This window comes from Phragmites australis, chromosome 2 (genome assembly GCF_958298935.1).
Source record: "Phragmites australis chromosome 2, lpPhrAust1.1, whole genome shotgun sequence".
NCBI classification, from domain to species: Eukaryota; Viridiplantae; Streptophyta; class Magnoliopsida; order Poales; family Poaceae; genus Phragmites; species Phragmites australis.
The window spans coordinates 6,925,724-6,941,959 of NC_084922.1; the positions used below are offsets into that span (position 1 = coordinate 6,925,724).

At 45.7% G+C, this 16,236-nt stretch overlaps 1 protein-coding gene and 1 long non-coding RNA gene across 2 annotated transcripts; one reads left to right on the top strand and one right to left on the bottom strand.

Moving 5' to 3' along the window:
• Nucleotides 1-1,220: 1,220 nt before the first annotated feature.
• On the bottom strand, nucleotides 1,221-6,350 carry LOC133896821 (uncharacterized). The gene is made up of 6 exons (XM_062337473.1): nucleotides 4,512-6,350; nucleotides 3,286-3,392; nucleotides 2,995-3,070; nucleotides 2,101-2,416; nucleotides 1,945-2,004; nucleotides 1,221-1,840 (listed from the first exon to the last, which is right to left on the bottom strand). The coding sequence occupies exons 1-3, from the start codon at nucleotides 5,428-5,430 to the stop codon at nucleotides 3,044-3,046; spliced, it is 1,053 nt and encodes a 350-aa protein (XP_062193457.1). The 5' UTR covers nucleotides 5,431-6,350; the 3' UTR covers nucleotides 1,221-1,840; nucleotides 1,945-2,004; nucleotides 2,101-2,416; nucleotides 2,995-3,043.
• Nucleotides 6,351-7,547: 1,197 nt separating this feature from the next.
• LOC133909805 (uncharacterized) lies at nucleotides 7,548-9,293 on the top strand. Its single transcript, XR_009908438.1, has 2 exons — nucleotides 7,548-8,028; nucleotides 9,058-9,293. It is a non-coding gene; the product is annotated as an uncharacterized LOC133909805 (long non-coding RNA).
• The last annotated feature ends 6,943 nt before the right edge of the window (nucleotides 9,294-16,236 follow it).

The window sequence follows — 16,236 nt, forward strand, 5'->3', positions numbered from 1 at the left end:
CCTTGGTGGTCCTTACCATTGATATGCCAATTGGTTGCCATGACACCATAATAAGTGAAATGGCAAGGACCTATTTGAGTAGTGAAAAGTCTGTGAGAGAACTGGATTACTCCACTGGACACCATAGTTATTTAGCATTCTGAACGATGCTTTGCAATGTGACCCGTACCTTGTTTATATCTTGAAATGAATTAACACCGGGCAATCGGTCTTCCTCAGGGACAAACACTTTATTAAAAACTATATCACCATTCTGAACCATCCTAAGACCAATCTTGTTATCGATCTTTGTAGCTTTCAAACCAGGAGCTCCTTTCCTCACAATAAATCTAGAAGCAATTTAATGGCTTGTGAGAAAACAAGATATCACTTTATTCATGCTCAGTTTGATGCTTCAATGGACAAATTCATCAATGGTCGTTGCATAAAAAAAAGGTGCATCAATGGTCCAAGACAAGATGATTTAACCATTTAGTTGTTTCGTATCTGCACTCCTAGCTAATACCACGAGCACATCCGCAAAGGTACTGTTACCTATCCAGCGTTTTTAACCATCTATGAGCCATCCACCATTTGCCTGTTCCATAATAAGCCAACATTTTAGTTACATGCTACAGATTGCCAATAAAAAATTAAATACTCCAGAAATATCCGAAAACACATCAAGAATATTCAATTAGATTTGCAAAAGTATTGCAATGGAGGTGTTGGTTACGAAGTCATCAAACTAGGGGAAACCTTTGGCCTAGAGAGAGAAAGAGCCGAAGGTGGCAAGACACAACACATATTTATGGGGAGATGAGTAGTTATTTTTTTCTTGTCCCATCAGTTACAGTGTCGGTCTATTTATAGCCATAATTTACAGTATTACCCTTCTAGTTGTCACATTTTCAGCATATTCGGGAGTATTTTGGTACCATTGAGTACATTTGCACATTTACAATTATACCCCAGACCGCTACACGGGCTTCAACGGACACGCGCCTTCGCTCGAGTCCCCATAAAGCTAGCCGCACATGGGCCCTTAAGGCACATTCGACCAGCCTTGACGCTGCATCCCGAGTCACCCTTTGGTCTCCGCCTAAGGTCCCGACAGAGACTTCGCTTGCACTGATACTTAGCACCATAGAACAACCTTCAATCTCCGTTCGAAGGCCCGCTAGATATTTTGCCTGCGCTCCCTGAAACACAAATGTATTATTCGTCATTGAACAGCCCACCAATGGACTTCGTCTCAAAATCCGAAGGGACGCGTAAGATCATTCCCCAACAAGAAGCATGACAAAAAAGTCAAATATGGAACTGCTACAGGTGTTCAGTCATTGCACATTGCAATTTGCACCCCAAGACTGAACCAAGTGATACCATCTGCAAAGGCTTGCAGTGTGTTCCAATTAGATCTGTAGGATTTAGGTTTAATAAGAGAAGTTTATGATCTCATTCTTATGTGCATATGCTTTTTCGAGGAAGATGCTTTTTATCTGATCTATGCATGAAGACAGATTAATGGCCAAATGTCAAAAGGAGTGCTAGGCTTTAGGGCTCAATAAGAAAACATGCTGAATAGGAGTGACCTTATAACTGTATATAATCCTGTTCTTCACTTTTTCTGCAAGAAGGCAGGAAATGAAAACTAAACCTAATACCCAACAATAGAGGAAGGAACGAAAATATGTCCATATGTTTTGGTGTCTCAATTGGAAGTGAAATAGAATGAAATACGGCCATTTTGGCGTTTTGAGATCCTAATTGCCATGGTTCCGCTATATCAGGGTGTGCCATGGGCCAAACACCATAGCGCCATCCTGTGAAATGCTTTGTCATGCTCCCCTGCTGGCTGCTGCAATACATGTATAAATTGAACCAATGCAATAGTTGAATAGATTGTACTGGAAATCCTTCTTTGCAGATTATTAGAAAATTCTAATGCTTCAAAAGCTCAACCTTGGTCGCTGTAGTTATCAAGGAGCTTGCATCACTTCCATAATTTGGCTCTGTCAGCGCCTACAGAAAAGAAAACTTTTTTAGGAGAGACTGTCATTTAGTCATTAGTACGAGTTGATATGGGGATTATGAGCATCAGAATGTAGAATAACTAACCCAACAACCAACAGTACTAAGTTGAGCAAGGGATGTCAAGTATTTCTGCTTCCGAGCCTCAGATCCACAAAGAGCTGTCCTTCAGACAAAACAGAGCAAGAATGGTTCGGCTATAGCATAATTGATCTTGGTAGTTGGTAAAACTTCTTAACACAAGATAGTATCAATTAAAAGGAAATGTAGCTTTTGAACCTATTGTCACCATTGCAACAGAGGAGTGCACCAGTATAAACGTGGAACAGCTCGCGTCTACCCGCGCAATTTCAGCAATAGTAGCAGCGCTTGCTGTAATTGAAAGTCCTGGGCACCCATAACCCTGTAGTAAGCCACAGACTTCAAACATAAGAAACATTGAAGCATTGAAACATTGAAAAACACAAGAAATGTAAGCAGTCATGTAACTGCTTCAATACTCCATAGAGAAAATAAAAAAGTTTACTAATCTTAAAGCAAAACTGTTTATAGCAAATTATTACGTGATAAAAAATTGTGAAAAGGTTCGACAATTCACAATGTTACCCTTGTGAAAAGTAATTGGTCAACACCATTTCCACCTATGACTTCAGAAAAATACTAAACTTTTCTTAAGTGAATTACTGAAGCAAACCATCAACATAATTGATCCATTCAACTTAACAGCAAAAGGACATGGTTCATAGATATATGCTGAGCTTAAACTTACTACTCCCTCCTCTTCTTTTTGTTGGGCGTGTTAGGTTTGAAAAAAAGATTTCGTTTCGTAGGGCGTCCAACCGTTCACCGGTTTTATTCACCTAAAACGCCCAACAAAAAGAAATGGAGGGAGTATAACCCACAGGTTCCAGTAAAGATTACCCAAACGGGGAAAGCTAATTTACAAATAAAAATGTAACTACAATGCAAAGAAATCATTACCTTTATTGTACCTCCAGCAACACCAAGGCTTGAAAGTTGAGGAATGGTTTTAAATGGAAACTGTCTTTTCCAAGTACTACAATAGCAAATCAACGAAAGATTATGTTATCATATAGAAAAGGATGACAAGAACTGTGTTAAAGACATTAGCTAGTCAATCTTCTAAGGTATTCTAGGAACGAAGGCATGTTTACCTATGATTTATGTGATAAGCAAACAGTTCCAGACAGTAGTCTAATCTGACATTGGGGTAACGGGTACATAGACAGATAGTTGATGAATTTAACGAACCACTGCCATGATGAGCGCAATTTCTTTCTCCATAATACCCCTGACCTTCTTCCTGATAGTCCGCTCTTCACTGGTTAGCAAATCATCAAACTGATAGTAGTCCCAAGCTGCAAATGAGGGTGGAGATACTTACAAGCCAATAAATGCAACATACTCCGAGCACTTTGTAATTAGCAAAACCCATAATTACCACACAACACTAAACTTTAGGATCATATACAACTGTTCACACTCCCAAGCCACATACTCCCTCCAATCCCAAATATGAGTCCATTAGGACATCGGCAAGGTCTCCAACATAGCACTTTGACTAATAATATCTATAAAATATATTATTTGAAATAGAAAAGGTTGTATATTAGAATGTATTTTTCATGATGAATCTAGTAACATCAACCTTATGTTGTCAATCTATATGATTTTTTAGCTATTGATGATCAAAGCTAAAAAGGTTTGACTTAGGACAAACCTAAATAGACTTATATTTAGGATCGGGTGGAGTAGAAAGGTTCAGTAGTCTGGTCACTTCCCCAACATGGTCAAGGTACTACAAGAATTAAAGCAAAACAGGTCGGGAAAGAAGAGGACATTCAAGCTATGCAAGCAACCCACCCAATAATGCACCTACCCAAACAGGCAAATCTTGTTTCACATCATGACAACTCGATGCTTCTGAAATTTTGGTTCTAAGGTCACTAAATTCTAGAAAGTTCTACAATTTCAAAATTGCAGTAGGACTGCCACTGCACATACCTTTGAGCTGGCTGAATGTCAAACTAAGTCTAAAAGTATCGAGAAAAGTTCTGCGCAGTGCCATTTACAATTTGAAAGGAAATTGCATATGCTAGTTCCGATGGGGCCAGGAACTGTAATAAAACCACCAAACTATACTAAAACTAGACAATGGTACGAGTTGATAAAAATGGCCAAGTAATTAAATACTCCCGCCTTATCTTTTTATAGGGTGTATTAGGCTGTGAAAAAGTCAAATTTAAGAAGTTTCGACCAACAATTAGTTAAATTATATACATATTTAGTGTATAAAAGTTATATCAATAGATTCGTATTTCATAGATCTTTTAATTTGATATTAATTTTTGTAGCAATTGATAATGTATTGTAAGAGAAATTAATGAGTGAAGTAAACTTTTGAAGACTTTTCAAATTAGCCAATTATACTACGATCTAATTGAAAGCAATTAGGAGGCCAATTGCCTCGAACCGACCGTTGAGACCTCGGAGGAGGTTGAGGACGAGCGTGCGGTCTTGAACGGGCTCGTCGAGGTCACGAAGAGCATCTGCCATGCTCTTGAGCTTCCTGCAGTAGGTGGTGATGTCTTGATCGCCTTGTTTGAAGTTGCGGAACTCTGCGTCGAGATGGAGGGCGCGAGTCTCACGATTCCCGCGAAACTGTGACTCGATGGCGAGCCATGAAGTGCGAGCAGTATTGCCCGGCTCGATCACAGTGTCGGCAAGGGCGTCGGTGATGGTGCCGGTGATCCACGTGCGGACGACGCAGTCCATGCGGACCCAGTCCGGGGAGGTGGGCGCAGTCACGTCGGATAGCACGTGACTTTCCAGGGAGTAGCGGCCGACGACGTGGAGGAGCGACTCGCGCCACCGACCGTAGAAGGTGGACGAGACGTCGAGGGTGAGTGGCACTAGGAGGCGGATGTTCTGCACAGCCACAGCCTGGGCGTGCAGATTGATCAGGGCAGCAGCTTCGTGCTGCAGCAAGGCATCCCGGAGATGCGTAGCGTCGCCGGCCACGGAGACGTGATCGCCGTCGCCGGAGGCGTCGCTGGTGTCATCATCGCTGCCGGGAAGTGGCTGGGTCGCAGCGCGCTCGAGATCAGCGCGAGCCAGGGCGGCGCGGAGACGGGCGTCGGCGGCGTCGCGCTCAGCCTGGGCGACGGCGGCCACGCAGTCCGCCTCTGCGACGCGGGCGAGGGCGGCGTCGTGGCGAGCCTTGGCCACGCGCGCACGTTCCGCCTTTGCGAGTCGCGCGGCGTCGTCCCGCGCGCGCGTCTCCTTAGCAGCAGCGGCGGCAGCAGCCGAGGCGTCGGTGACGGCGCCTGAGGCCACGCTCGAGGGCTGCGGGGGCTGCGGAGCGAGCGGGGAAGCGGATGGAGGTGAGCCAGCCATGGCCGGTGCGGCGGAAAACGCGCACACGGGAAAGATCGGCGGGCGGGTGCGGAAGGAAACTCTAGACTCGTGATACCATGAAAGCAATTAGGATTGCGTGGAATCGTAGATAATTGATTGGAGAGACCTATGTACATATATATAGGAGGGGAGATCTGGTGGCTTATAGAAATAGGACCTGCCGAGATCTCCTCCTGATATCTCTCTAACCATATATAGGGCTGGCCGGCTATACCAGGCACACGCCCAACATATACACACGCACAACACATATATATTCTAACACTAATCATCAAACTTGAAAAAATATTTCTCATTTCACATAGGACAGCCTGCTAATCCCCACAAATTCGAAAAAAATAGTTGGCAAAAACTTAAGAATTCCAGCAATACATGGGCCCAAAACTTAGCTGGCAACCAAGTCTGCAATCCGAGCAGAAACCATTCCCATCTCAGTCCGTATACCACCCTCAATTTAACAGCCCAAAGGTCGTGACCTCCTTAGTCCTTATCCCAACAAAATCGAGGGAAAAAAACAGAAGTCACCGGAGGGCGGGAAGATGGAGGCCGGGGTTGCCTGTGGGAACGCGAGGGACAGGTCCATCGCCGGGAGCCCGACCTTGGCGCCGTCCTCCTCCCGTCCATCGCCGGCAGTAGCTGCACTTCAGAGACCAACCAATCACCTGAATGAGTCGGGCTCAAGTGAGATCACCCAACTCCGCACCAAATCGAGCCGTTCCAGAGCGCCGAGACCGACCCACCCCGCTTCCCTGCGACACCGGCGGTGCGGACGAATGATCGGGGGTGCTCCGCTGGGGTTTGGAGTTTCGGAGGAGGCGACGAGAAGCGTGAGGAGGAGAGCCGGAGAGTGAGAGCAGCTCAGTGTACGGGAAAAGCGAACCGTGGCTCTGGAAAGCCAACCAAATACATTGGAGCAGTCGAACAGTGGTGTCAAAATCGTACTTTAAATATAGTTGACTTTTGCTAAATAAAAAATATTTTCTACATATAGCGCTTGGCTCAGTCAACCGTTGTTTATTTATTTAGATCCTCTATATACATGTTGTTCATTCACACATTTTGTATCCTATAATTTTGCTTCAAACATGGAGAACTTATCTACATCCAATTTTACAAATTTGCTAAACTCTTCAATCTCAAGTTAGATGCTGAAAATCCAAATAGTCAACAGTACCATGATTTCCCATCCTATTTCCCATAAGTTTTTCATCCACCAATTTGGCTATAGTTTTCATCCTCGCTACCCACAAAATTTCAACCCATTTAAAATTCAATCCGGTTACCAACAATTCCCAACTTCAAGCTATTATGGTGTTCCTTTCTATGGCAACTTTCATGGAAAGGATATGGCTGGCGGACCATCATCACCGGTTGGTTCAGCGGCTTTCTTTGGAGTTGATGAAGGTAGTGGTTCAAGAGGTGGTGATGAATTAGCTTCTCCAATCTCTTCCCCAATATCTGCTGCACAGAATACAAACAAAGGACATGTTATTGAAGAATGGAGCGACGTCGATTAAAATGAGGAAAAGAAAGGTGGGCGCAAATATTAGTCTAAAGAGGACAAACTACGGCTAATAAGTGCTTGGTTGAATAATTCCAATGACCCAATCAATGGCAATTCAAAGAAGGGTTTTCATTTCTAGAAGCAAGTTGCTGAAGAATACAACAAATATGCTCCGAAAGGTCAGAAAAGAACAGCTATGCAGTGCAAGAACCATTGGAATTCAACCAGCGCACTGTATGATATCATTTTGTCGTGTATTTGCATCCGTAGAAAAAAAAAAAGAGAGAAAGACATGGGTCCTCAGCCGGCCCAACCCGGCTCTTTCCCCCTCCTCCTTTCTTCATCAGGCCGGCCCGGCCCATCCCGGGCCACCTTACCCTCACGCGCTGGTTGCCCTAGGGCGCCTGGGCGCTGTTCCTCTTCCTCGCGTCGCCCGAGCGGCCGCCTCTCTCCCTCGCGCGCGCCGCCGCCTCGCTCGAGCCGCGCGTCACGCCGGCCAAGTCGGCTCTCCCCCTTTCCCCTCCCTGCTCCTTGGGCCTACACCGCTCTCCCACGCAGCCCGAGCCGCCCTAGCTCCCTATGTCCACACCGCACCGCTGCTCTCCTCCTCGGCCATGCCCCTGGGCTCGAGCCCGCCCGAGCTGCGCTGCCCCTAAGCCAAGCCTCACCCTCTGATCCTCAACGGATTGAGGCGAGTTCGGTTGGACTATATCTCTATCTCTTCCCCGATTTCAAATCAGTTTGGGGATTGCTTCAGATAAGCTCGGCCACCGCGATTTCTGCAAGTTTGGGCCGGCTACATGCTCTTATCTCCTCCTGTGGGAACCCCGGGCCACCTCTATAAAAGGCAGGGAGGGGGTGCCCGGGAAGGGGGATCAATCTTTGGAGCTCTGCTGCGCCGAAGCTGTGCCGCTAGGTGTGTTTGCTGAGCAGCTGTGCCTTCCCCTCCCCGCTAGCAAGCTTCGCCATCGGCAAGGAGAAATCGATAGAAGCCTCTGCCGCTTCTACTGCACCCACGCCCCCTAGGACGCGCCTCCGATCCGTCGCCATCATCACCATGTCTGCGCCCCGAGGTGAGACCCAGTTGTGATTTCCTTCCCCTCTGATGCTATGTGACGGCCGGCCATCGTGCCGTGCGTGTGCCGCGTCGCTGTTGGCCCGAGTCCGATCCCTGCATGCAAATCGGGAGCGGTAGTCCAGTGTGATGCGCGCGCATATTATTGCCACCCTGTGTGCCTGGCCTTCATGCTGATGCTCTGTGATCGCCGGCCATCGTGCTGTGTGCGTTGCCATATGTTTATGCTTGCCATAGGCCGGTGATGAAAACCTGAGGCCCGGCCGCTATGCTTCATGATGATGTTCTGTGATAGCTCGGCCTTCGTGCCGTCGTGCTCGGAGACCGCCGATGATGCTAAAACTGAGGCTCTCCTTTCCTCCTCCTGTTCTTAGCCGAGTGGTGGTGGCCTGGTGCTACCCTTCTCTACGATGGTGATGCTATGCACTGATGTCTAGCTGTCGTGCCATGAGGCTTGCGTTCACATGGCTACTGCTTGTCAGTGATCGTGTGTTGCAGAAAATTCAGAGTGTGGGTATTCTTTTGGCTGCCCCAATACCGATTTATGCTATTGCCAGAGACCTAATCCTTTTATAGGATGTTCGGTGATATGGCTGCTGCCTCGTGATAATCATGTAATGCAAAAGAATACGAAAGGAGGGTTTTGTTTGGTTGCCCCAGTATAAAATTATTGCCAGAGACCTAATCCTTTTTAAGGATGTTCGGTGCTATGGCTTTCGCCTTTGCGGCATGTTGCCTTCGGAGTGGCCGATGAGGACAAGTCCGAGGCCCAAAGAGGAGCTAGTGAGTCAAGCACGGCGTCGGAGCTCCCGGTTGTGGCCATGCTGCTGCTTTCGGTTGAAGCTACGCGTCGTGCCGCGCTCCTAGCCCACCTCTTCATAAAAACACAATTCTGAGGTCTATGTGACCGATGATGATTCGGGATACATAAACAGTCCAAAAAGCTTATGCTAGACTGTGATCCCATTCTTTACTGCTTTTATTTCTAACGCTCACTTTGCTTGGTCTTTATTGCGTGTGACTACAGCCTTGCAGACTCGGAGACGACCTCGGTATGACGACCGCCAGCGCACTTAATCGGAGGTAGCCCGAAGACGGGCGTAATTAACCGGAGAGCCCCACGAGGCCACGGGAACCAAGACAAAGCAATCGCCAAATCATGAAGATAGTCAGATAGCGTGTGCGTTTGAGGAGTAAAACAAGTGTAATCGAAAAATGTACTTTATGAATTCAATATGAATGAATAAAGTTACAATTCCATTACATTGTATCCTGTCTTTTGTATACTCTGTATACCGGCACGCCCGCAATATTACATACATAATTTCAAATACAAATTCAAACGCTTGACGTTTTGAATCCGCGAAACACGCACTTGTTCAAAGTTCCATGGATGTTGGACATCAATGAAGAACATATATGCGAGTGGGCAGTCTGATCAACAACTTATGGAGAAAACTGATGCATAATAAAAAATGTGATGCGAACAAAGAAGCCCTTTGTGTTTGAATATTGGTGGAGAGTGGTCAAGGATGAACCTAAATGGCTTAATCGAGATGTGGCTGCTGACATGAATAAGAGGAATAAGGTATCTGCATCAGGGACTTACACTTCTTCTTCAAATCGAGACACGGATGTAGTAGCGGGCACTGAACCTTGTCGACCACAAGGGTAGAAGGCAACCACGCAGCCGGAAGGGGAAGGTAAAGGGCATACTGTCAGAAGAACATGTGGAACAATTTAATGATCTCCAAGTAAGAAAATCAGAGGCAATAGAAAACATGACAGTGGCTACAAGAGAACATGCTCAAGCCATTGCAGTTCGGGCTGTAGCTGATAAAGAGAAGTTTAAGATAGAAAAAATAAAGTATTTCAACAAACTCTTAAATATTGATACCTCCTCATACAGCGAGGCACAAAAATCAAGGCATGAGAAGATGTTGGACTACGTGCCTAATAAACTTTTTACAAATGCTTAGCATGTATGCATTGATGTTTAGGAGGAAATGTATTTTCTTGTATATTGTGCTAGTTATGTATTTTCATATTAAGTCAATCTTTGTACTACTTTGCTTGCAATATATGAAGTCATTGTAAAGCCATGAATCTCTATACCTTTGAGTTGCATCTGGTTGTTTGCTCTTTTTAGCACTTAAGTCAGTCTGACATACTGACCTGCAAATGAAAAATAACACCACATCAGAACATAAGGTTATTTATTCAAATTATTAAAGCTAATGGAAAAAATAGTTTAAAAGCAAACTAGCCGTTGTAAAACTAGCTCTTGTGAACTGGCATATACAAAAGGTGGATGAAGCCTCCTTCCACCCCCACCAGCTCCTCACATTCACTCTACTCTATCTAATCCCCACATTCACTCTACTCCACCACATCCCCACATTCACTCCATTCCAGCAGATCCAACCATACACTCCACTCCACCAGCTCCAAAAATATCCACACAATCTAACTCCCAGCCTCACAGCTCCGGAAATCGCAACATTGATGTTATCCCACTTGACTTGATTTGGGACTACATCAATGATCCTATTGAGACTCAGATCAAGGAGCATATTAGATCTCAAATTGAGGAGCAATAGAGAGGTATATCAAGTCAGAGCAGAAGGTTTTCTCGAAGGTACATTAGAAGAGATCGTCAGGATGCTGAGAATCGGCTGAGGGCTTACTACTTCTCAGAAAACCCAATATACACCGATGACCAGTTTCGTCGGAGATATAGGATGAGAAAACATCTTTTTTTGCACATTGTGCAAACCCATGGTGATTGGTCTCTAGTTTTCCGTCAAATGAGCGATGCTTTCGGTAAGGTTGGCTTTTCACCCTTGCTCAAATGTACAGTTGCTATGCGAATGTTAGCATATGAAACATGTGCTGATATGTTTGATGAAAATTTACAAATTGCTGAAAGCACAATCATTGAGTGCTTGACCAATTTCTGCAAAGTTATCATAGACAATTGGGCAGCAGTACCTAAGGAAGCCCACTAATGAAGACATTCAGAGGTTGCTTCATGTGGGGGAGGCTCGTGGCTTCCCTGTCATGTTGGGAAGTATTGATTGCATACATTAGGAGTGGAAAAACTGTTCAGTGGTATGGAAGGGACATTATACCTGTGGTGATTATAGAGTACCCACCATCATGCTCGAATCTGTTGCCTCACATGACCTATGGATATGACATGTTTTTTTTGGTGTTGCTGGGTCAAACAATGATGTTAACGTGTTAAACCAATCTACCTTGTTCACAAAACAACGGTAAGGGATAACTCCAGAGGTTCAATTTACAGTCAATGGCAATCAATATAACATGGGTTACTATCTGGTTGACGGTATATATCCTGAGTGGGCTGCATTTGTGAAGACATTCAAAGTGCCTCACGATGAGAAGCACAAATTATTTGCTGAAAAGTAAGAAGGAGCAAGGAAAGATATTGAATGCGCATTTGGTGTTTTGCAATCTCGTTTTTCCATTTTACGCACCCCAACACGTATGTGGCAAACACGAACTCTTGGTGAGATCATGTATGCTTGCATTATATTGCATAATATGATCGTCGAGGATGAGAGGGACTCTTATGAGGGTCACCATGACTATGACTATGAGTAGGGGAGCGCTCCAGCACCATTGAATGGATTTGGATAAGGTCCAATTCATGGATTTTCTAGCGTACTCGAGATAGGCGTGGCTATTCAGGATCGAGTGATGCATCGTCGACTCAACGATGACTTGGTTGAGCATATATGGCAAAAATTTGGAGACAACCAACCTGAGCAACAACCTAAACACTAATTATGTATGCATTAGTCATGTTTTTCATGTACTGAATAATGTAACTCTTTTATATAATGCAGCATAATTGTACTTTTAATTTTTATGAAGAAAAATATGTGCTAGATGCTATCTTTTTTTACTTACGTAATCAGCCGTAACATAGCAATCAAAGGAGCATAGGTCATGCAAATTTGCAACTAATGGTGGAACATAGTTGAACTACATCTTCTTAAAGGGTTGACACCTCCCCTGCACATCAGGCACGTACACAGGCCTGATCCTCGCACAACGATGCAACACAAGCACGCCTGGGACCTGTCGCACCCCTGGGACAAGCCGGATGGTCCGACGATGAAGAGTTGGCAACGCCAGAATATCCAGCGTTCATGATCTGTCAGGATGACTTCTTCAACAGATAATTTTGATTTTGACTAATCTATAATGGTGTTAGAGATGCATGTATGCTTGTATTACGATGTGCAGGTAATGAATGCAAGTTGGCAGTCGACCACGGGATAATCGGGGCTAAGCAAGATATTTGGTGCTGGACGATCAAGGATGCCGGACGGAGTCAGGGTGGTCTTATCTGTTCACATGGAGATCAAGCAAATCATGAAAGGGTGGATGAAGACGACGTGTTGATAAAGTCAAATAAAGCTTAAAGACTAAGCAACCTCCCTAGACTTATAAATAGAGGGGTAGTGCTGTAGAAGAGGGGTGAGCCAACCATTTGAGAGTTGTATACAAGGGTTTTAGAAGGGTGAGAGGAGTGCTTAGACTATGTATTATGTGAGAGCTTTTGTGAGAAAAATATTTTTGTAATCTACCGAAAAGAGGGTTGTCCTCTGCAAGTTATGAAGAACATGTTGATTCTTATGCTCATGCTTATCTTTTTCTACTTTCCTCTATTGGTTCCTTTGTTTTGTTTGCGAGTTTTGTGTTGTGATTTTTATTTTGCTTGAGAGCTGAATTTTTTTCCTCACCTAGAAGTTGTTCTTCTTGTTGCTAGAAGCATAACATTCACATTCAAAATGTTCTTGAATCTTCTTTGCCTCTAGATTCTTGGTTCTTAGTGTTTCTCTTTCAAATTACATTTTTTTTATGGCTATGACTCTTGGAATGAGTTTGAATGTAATCTAGTATTCGTATACATCCATGAGGGCCATGATTTCAGAGTTTTATGTTGCGATTTGCTTCTCCTAGAATTTTGCTTCTGCTCTTTGGTTTTGAAGTGCATTGGGTGAAAAGTAGGAAAATATCATCTGTTTCGAAAAAACTGGTAAGACGTCTATTCACCGCCCTCTCTAGTCGTCATTTTCAGTCCTACATGTACCATATTTAGTTTCTAAAACTCCAAAAAGATTGTAGTTTTTTGAAAGTAATTGGTAGGACAGATGCCTGTTATTAAATAGCAGAAGAGCCCTATGAGCGAAAAAACATTCATTTTACAAACAGATAGAAAATGATCAAGGAATTGGGGTGATGCCCTAATCTCCACACTGAGGAACAAAAGGTCAACTCTTGCACTAACCCTAGGTCGTGCATGTCGGCAAAGGCCCAAATATTGGCTTCGTCTTTGTTTCGCGGATTCGAAACAAACTCCGGTTCGCATGCTCGAATTGCTGTATATTGTAATTGTACCTGTATTGCGGACGTGCCAGTATACTGTCGTATACGAAAGAACAAGAGACAAATGTAATTGAAACACATGACTTTATTCATTCATTGCTGAAATCATAAAGTACAGTTTCATATGATTACAATGTCATACTCTGGTACAAACACACGCGCTATCTGACTAAACTTCCTGCGACTGTGTCCTGGTTCCCGGGGCCTCGTGAAGCCTCCGGTTAATTACATCTGCAGTGCAGAACTGCAGAATACCTCCGATTAAACTGCGCTGCTGGTCGTCGTGTAAAGGTCATCTCCGAGTCTGCAAGGCTGTAGTCACGCGCATCACAGATAAAACAAAGTGAGCGTTAGACAATAAAAGTAGAAGACGGGACAAATAGTCTAGCGTAAGTTTTATGGACTGTTTATACATCCCGGGTCATCATCGGCCGCACAGGCCTCAGACATAATAGCCCCTCATCATCGGCCGTAGCCTCAGGAGCCAAAGGGAATAGAGGGAGTGAGAATTTAGGTGACTAGCAGTTTATCAGCTACAACCAGAAGGGAGCCTGATGAACTGCGCAACATCTAAAGCCTTTAGCTACAACCTCTATCCCTACCCGCATCCGAATCTCAGTTGCAAACCCACAAAGGCCTCACAAAGTCATCAACCTTTAACCCAAGGCAACAGGCAACGCATGGCTGGCTACTATCCTGACAGAGATGAAATCATCATCATTACCAGCACACATCACAAAGGGTGAATAATATCACCCAAGCTATCAGCATAGCAACATGAACTCGGGGCCTCAGTACCATCACTGACCATTCCGAAAGGCAACATGCAATGAGCCATGAAGGTTATGAGCCACAAAGGCACTGTGAGCACAGTAGCATAAGGTCCCAATATAGTTCAGAATAGGGGACTGAGTAAACAAAATATGACCGATCAAATAAGGGGCAATGTCAAAGCCCACAAACTAATGAAACTGAACAGCACCAAGCGCCAGAACCAGGGAAACAACCTCATGCCATCAAGGTGTTGAACGACAGGGAAGGCCACGCTCACAGGGCCATATCAGTAGCAAGTAAAAGGCCACAAAGGCAAAATGACAAAAAGGCAAGAATACGATCAAGCCACTGTAAGCATCACAAAAGAGGCTAACAGCTAGACATCACCATTTGTCAATGGGAGCATAATAAGCAGGCCATCATAGATGTAGTTTAGCTATTATCAACACAGACAACAAAATGCCACATTCCCTCTGATCATCATGGGCAAGGAAATAGAACTCCAGCAACTAGAGTTCACATGCCTCAAACTACCATCACTAACATATCCTCAAGAAAGTCATAACAAAAGCTTCAATGGCGCCATTAGCGGAAGGCATGGACTTACTGACACAGCACTAGGCCACCAACACTAACACATGCCCTATTATCAGGAAGCGGTAAGATCATAGGGCCAGAACTTTACCCAACACCACAACTACATTAGGCTGATCTTCACCTAATCATCAAGGTACCAGAACAACCTAAGCTTCCCAGTCGAACCATGTCACCATGACACCAAAGCACCGCCAGCCATAACACGGCCAACCTCGCCATCTTTCATACAAAAGCATCCAACCGGCGTAACAGCATTCGCGCGGTGGCACTCGGTCCCCGGCCGGCGGTATACACACGGCGGCACCAACTCCCTACCGGCGGTAGAACCTAACAGCCCGGACAGAAAAGGGGCAACCAACCGAGCACAGAACCAGCCAAACAGAATGACACAAAAGGATGGTCAGAACACCTGGTGACCAAGACATGGCACAACTTCACCTCTTCTGCTATGGCGCAAAGGCTGGCCGGATTCGACCACCACCCAGGAAAACTAGTCAACATATCCACATCACGGACACGGCACAAGGCCGACCGTATCACCAATTGCCGGACGAAACACGGCACAAACTCCCCCAATGAACCACCACCTTCAACAGGAACAGCACAGCACGAATACGGACGCGGCGACGATGCATCGGCCGGCCACCTCAATGAACGCGACTCAAAAGCCGCCAAACCACACAAAGCCCCTGCACGGCGGCGCAAGCGCCAGCCGGCTTCACCTGCTCACTGCACGGACGCGGCGCGAAGGCCGGCCGGCCAAACCTATATGGAGGGGGGGGGGGGGAATAGATCACTGCGGGGGACCCACCGGTGAAGACGGTGATGGCCATAGAACACCGGCGACGGTGAAAGCCGACGGCAAGCAGTGGATTTCTCTCTCTTTCTTCTCTCTAGCTTCTCCTTTTCTCTCTTCTCTCTCTCTCTCTCTCTTTCTCTCGCAGATCCGGCCTCCTTCCTTCTCCTCCGTCGCGGGGCACCCCCTCCCAACCTTTATAGCGGCGGCCCGGGGTCTCCTTCCACGGCGAAAACGGATCGGCCGTTTGGATTTGGGGGAAGAAGAGATAAGGATTGGGGATAGAGATGGGAGAGGTGGCGCTCGGCTCGGCTAGAGCAGCAAGGGGAGCGGTGGAGCGGCTCAGGCGTGGTCGGGCGGCACGGGTGGCTTGGCCTGGAGTGGCGCGGCGTGGGGAGCAGCAAGAGAGGCGGCGGCTCAGTTGAGGCGGCCAAGAAAAGCAGGAGCAGGCATCGAGCGGATAAGAGAGAGGGAGAGAAGGGAGCGGAGGGGATAAGGTGGAGAGGCACGGGCCGGGCCGGCTGGGAGAGAAAAGGAGAGGAAGAGGAGAAGGGGCCGGGCCAGCTTTTTTTTCTTTTCCTTTTCTCCCTTTTTTTAATGTATGTATGCGGGGATCGC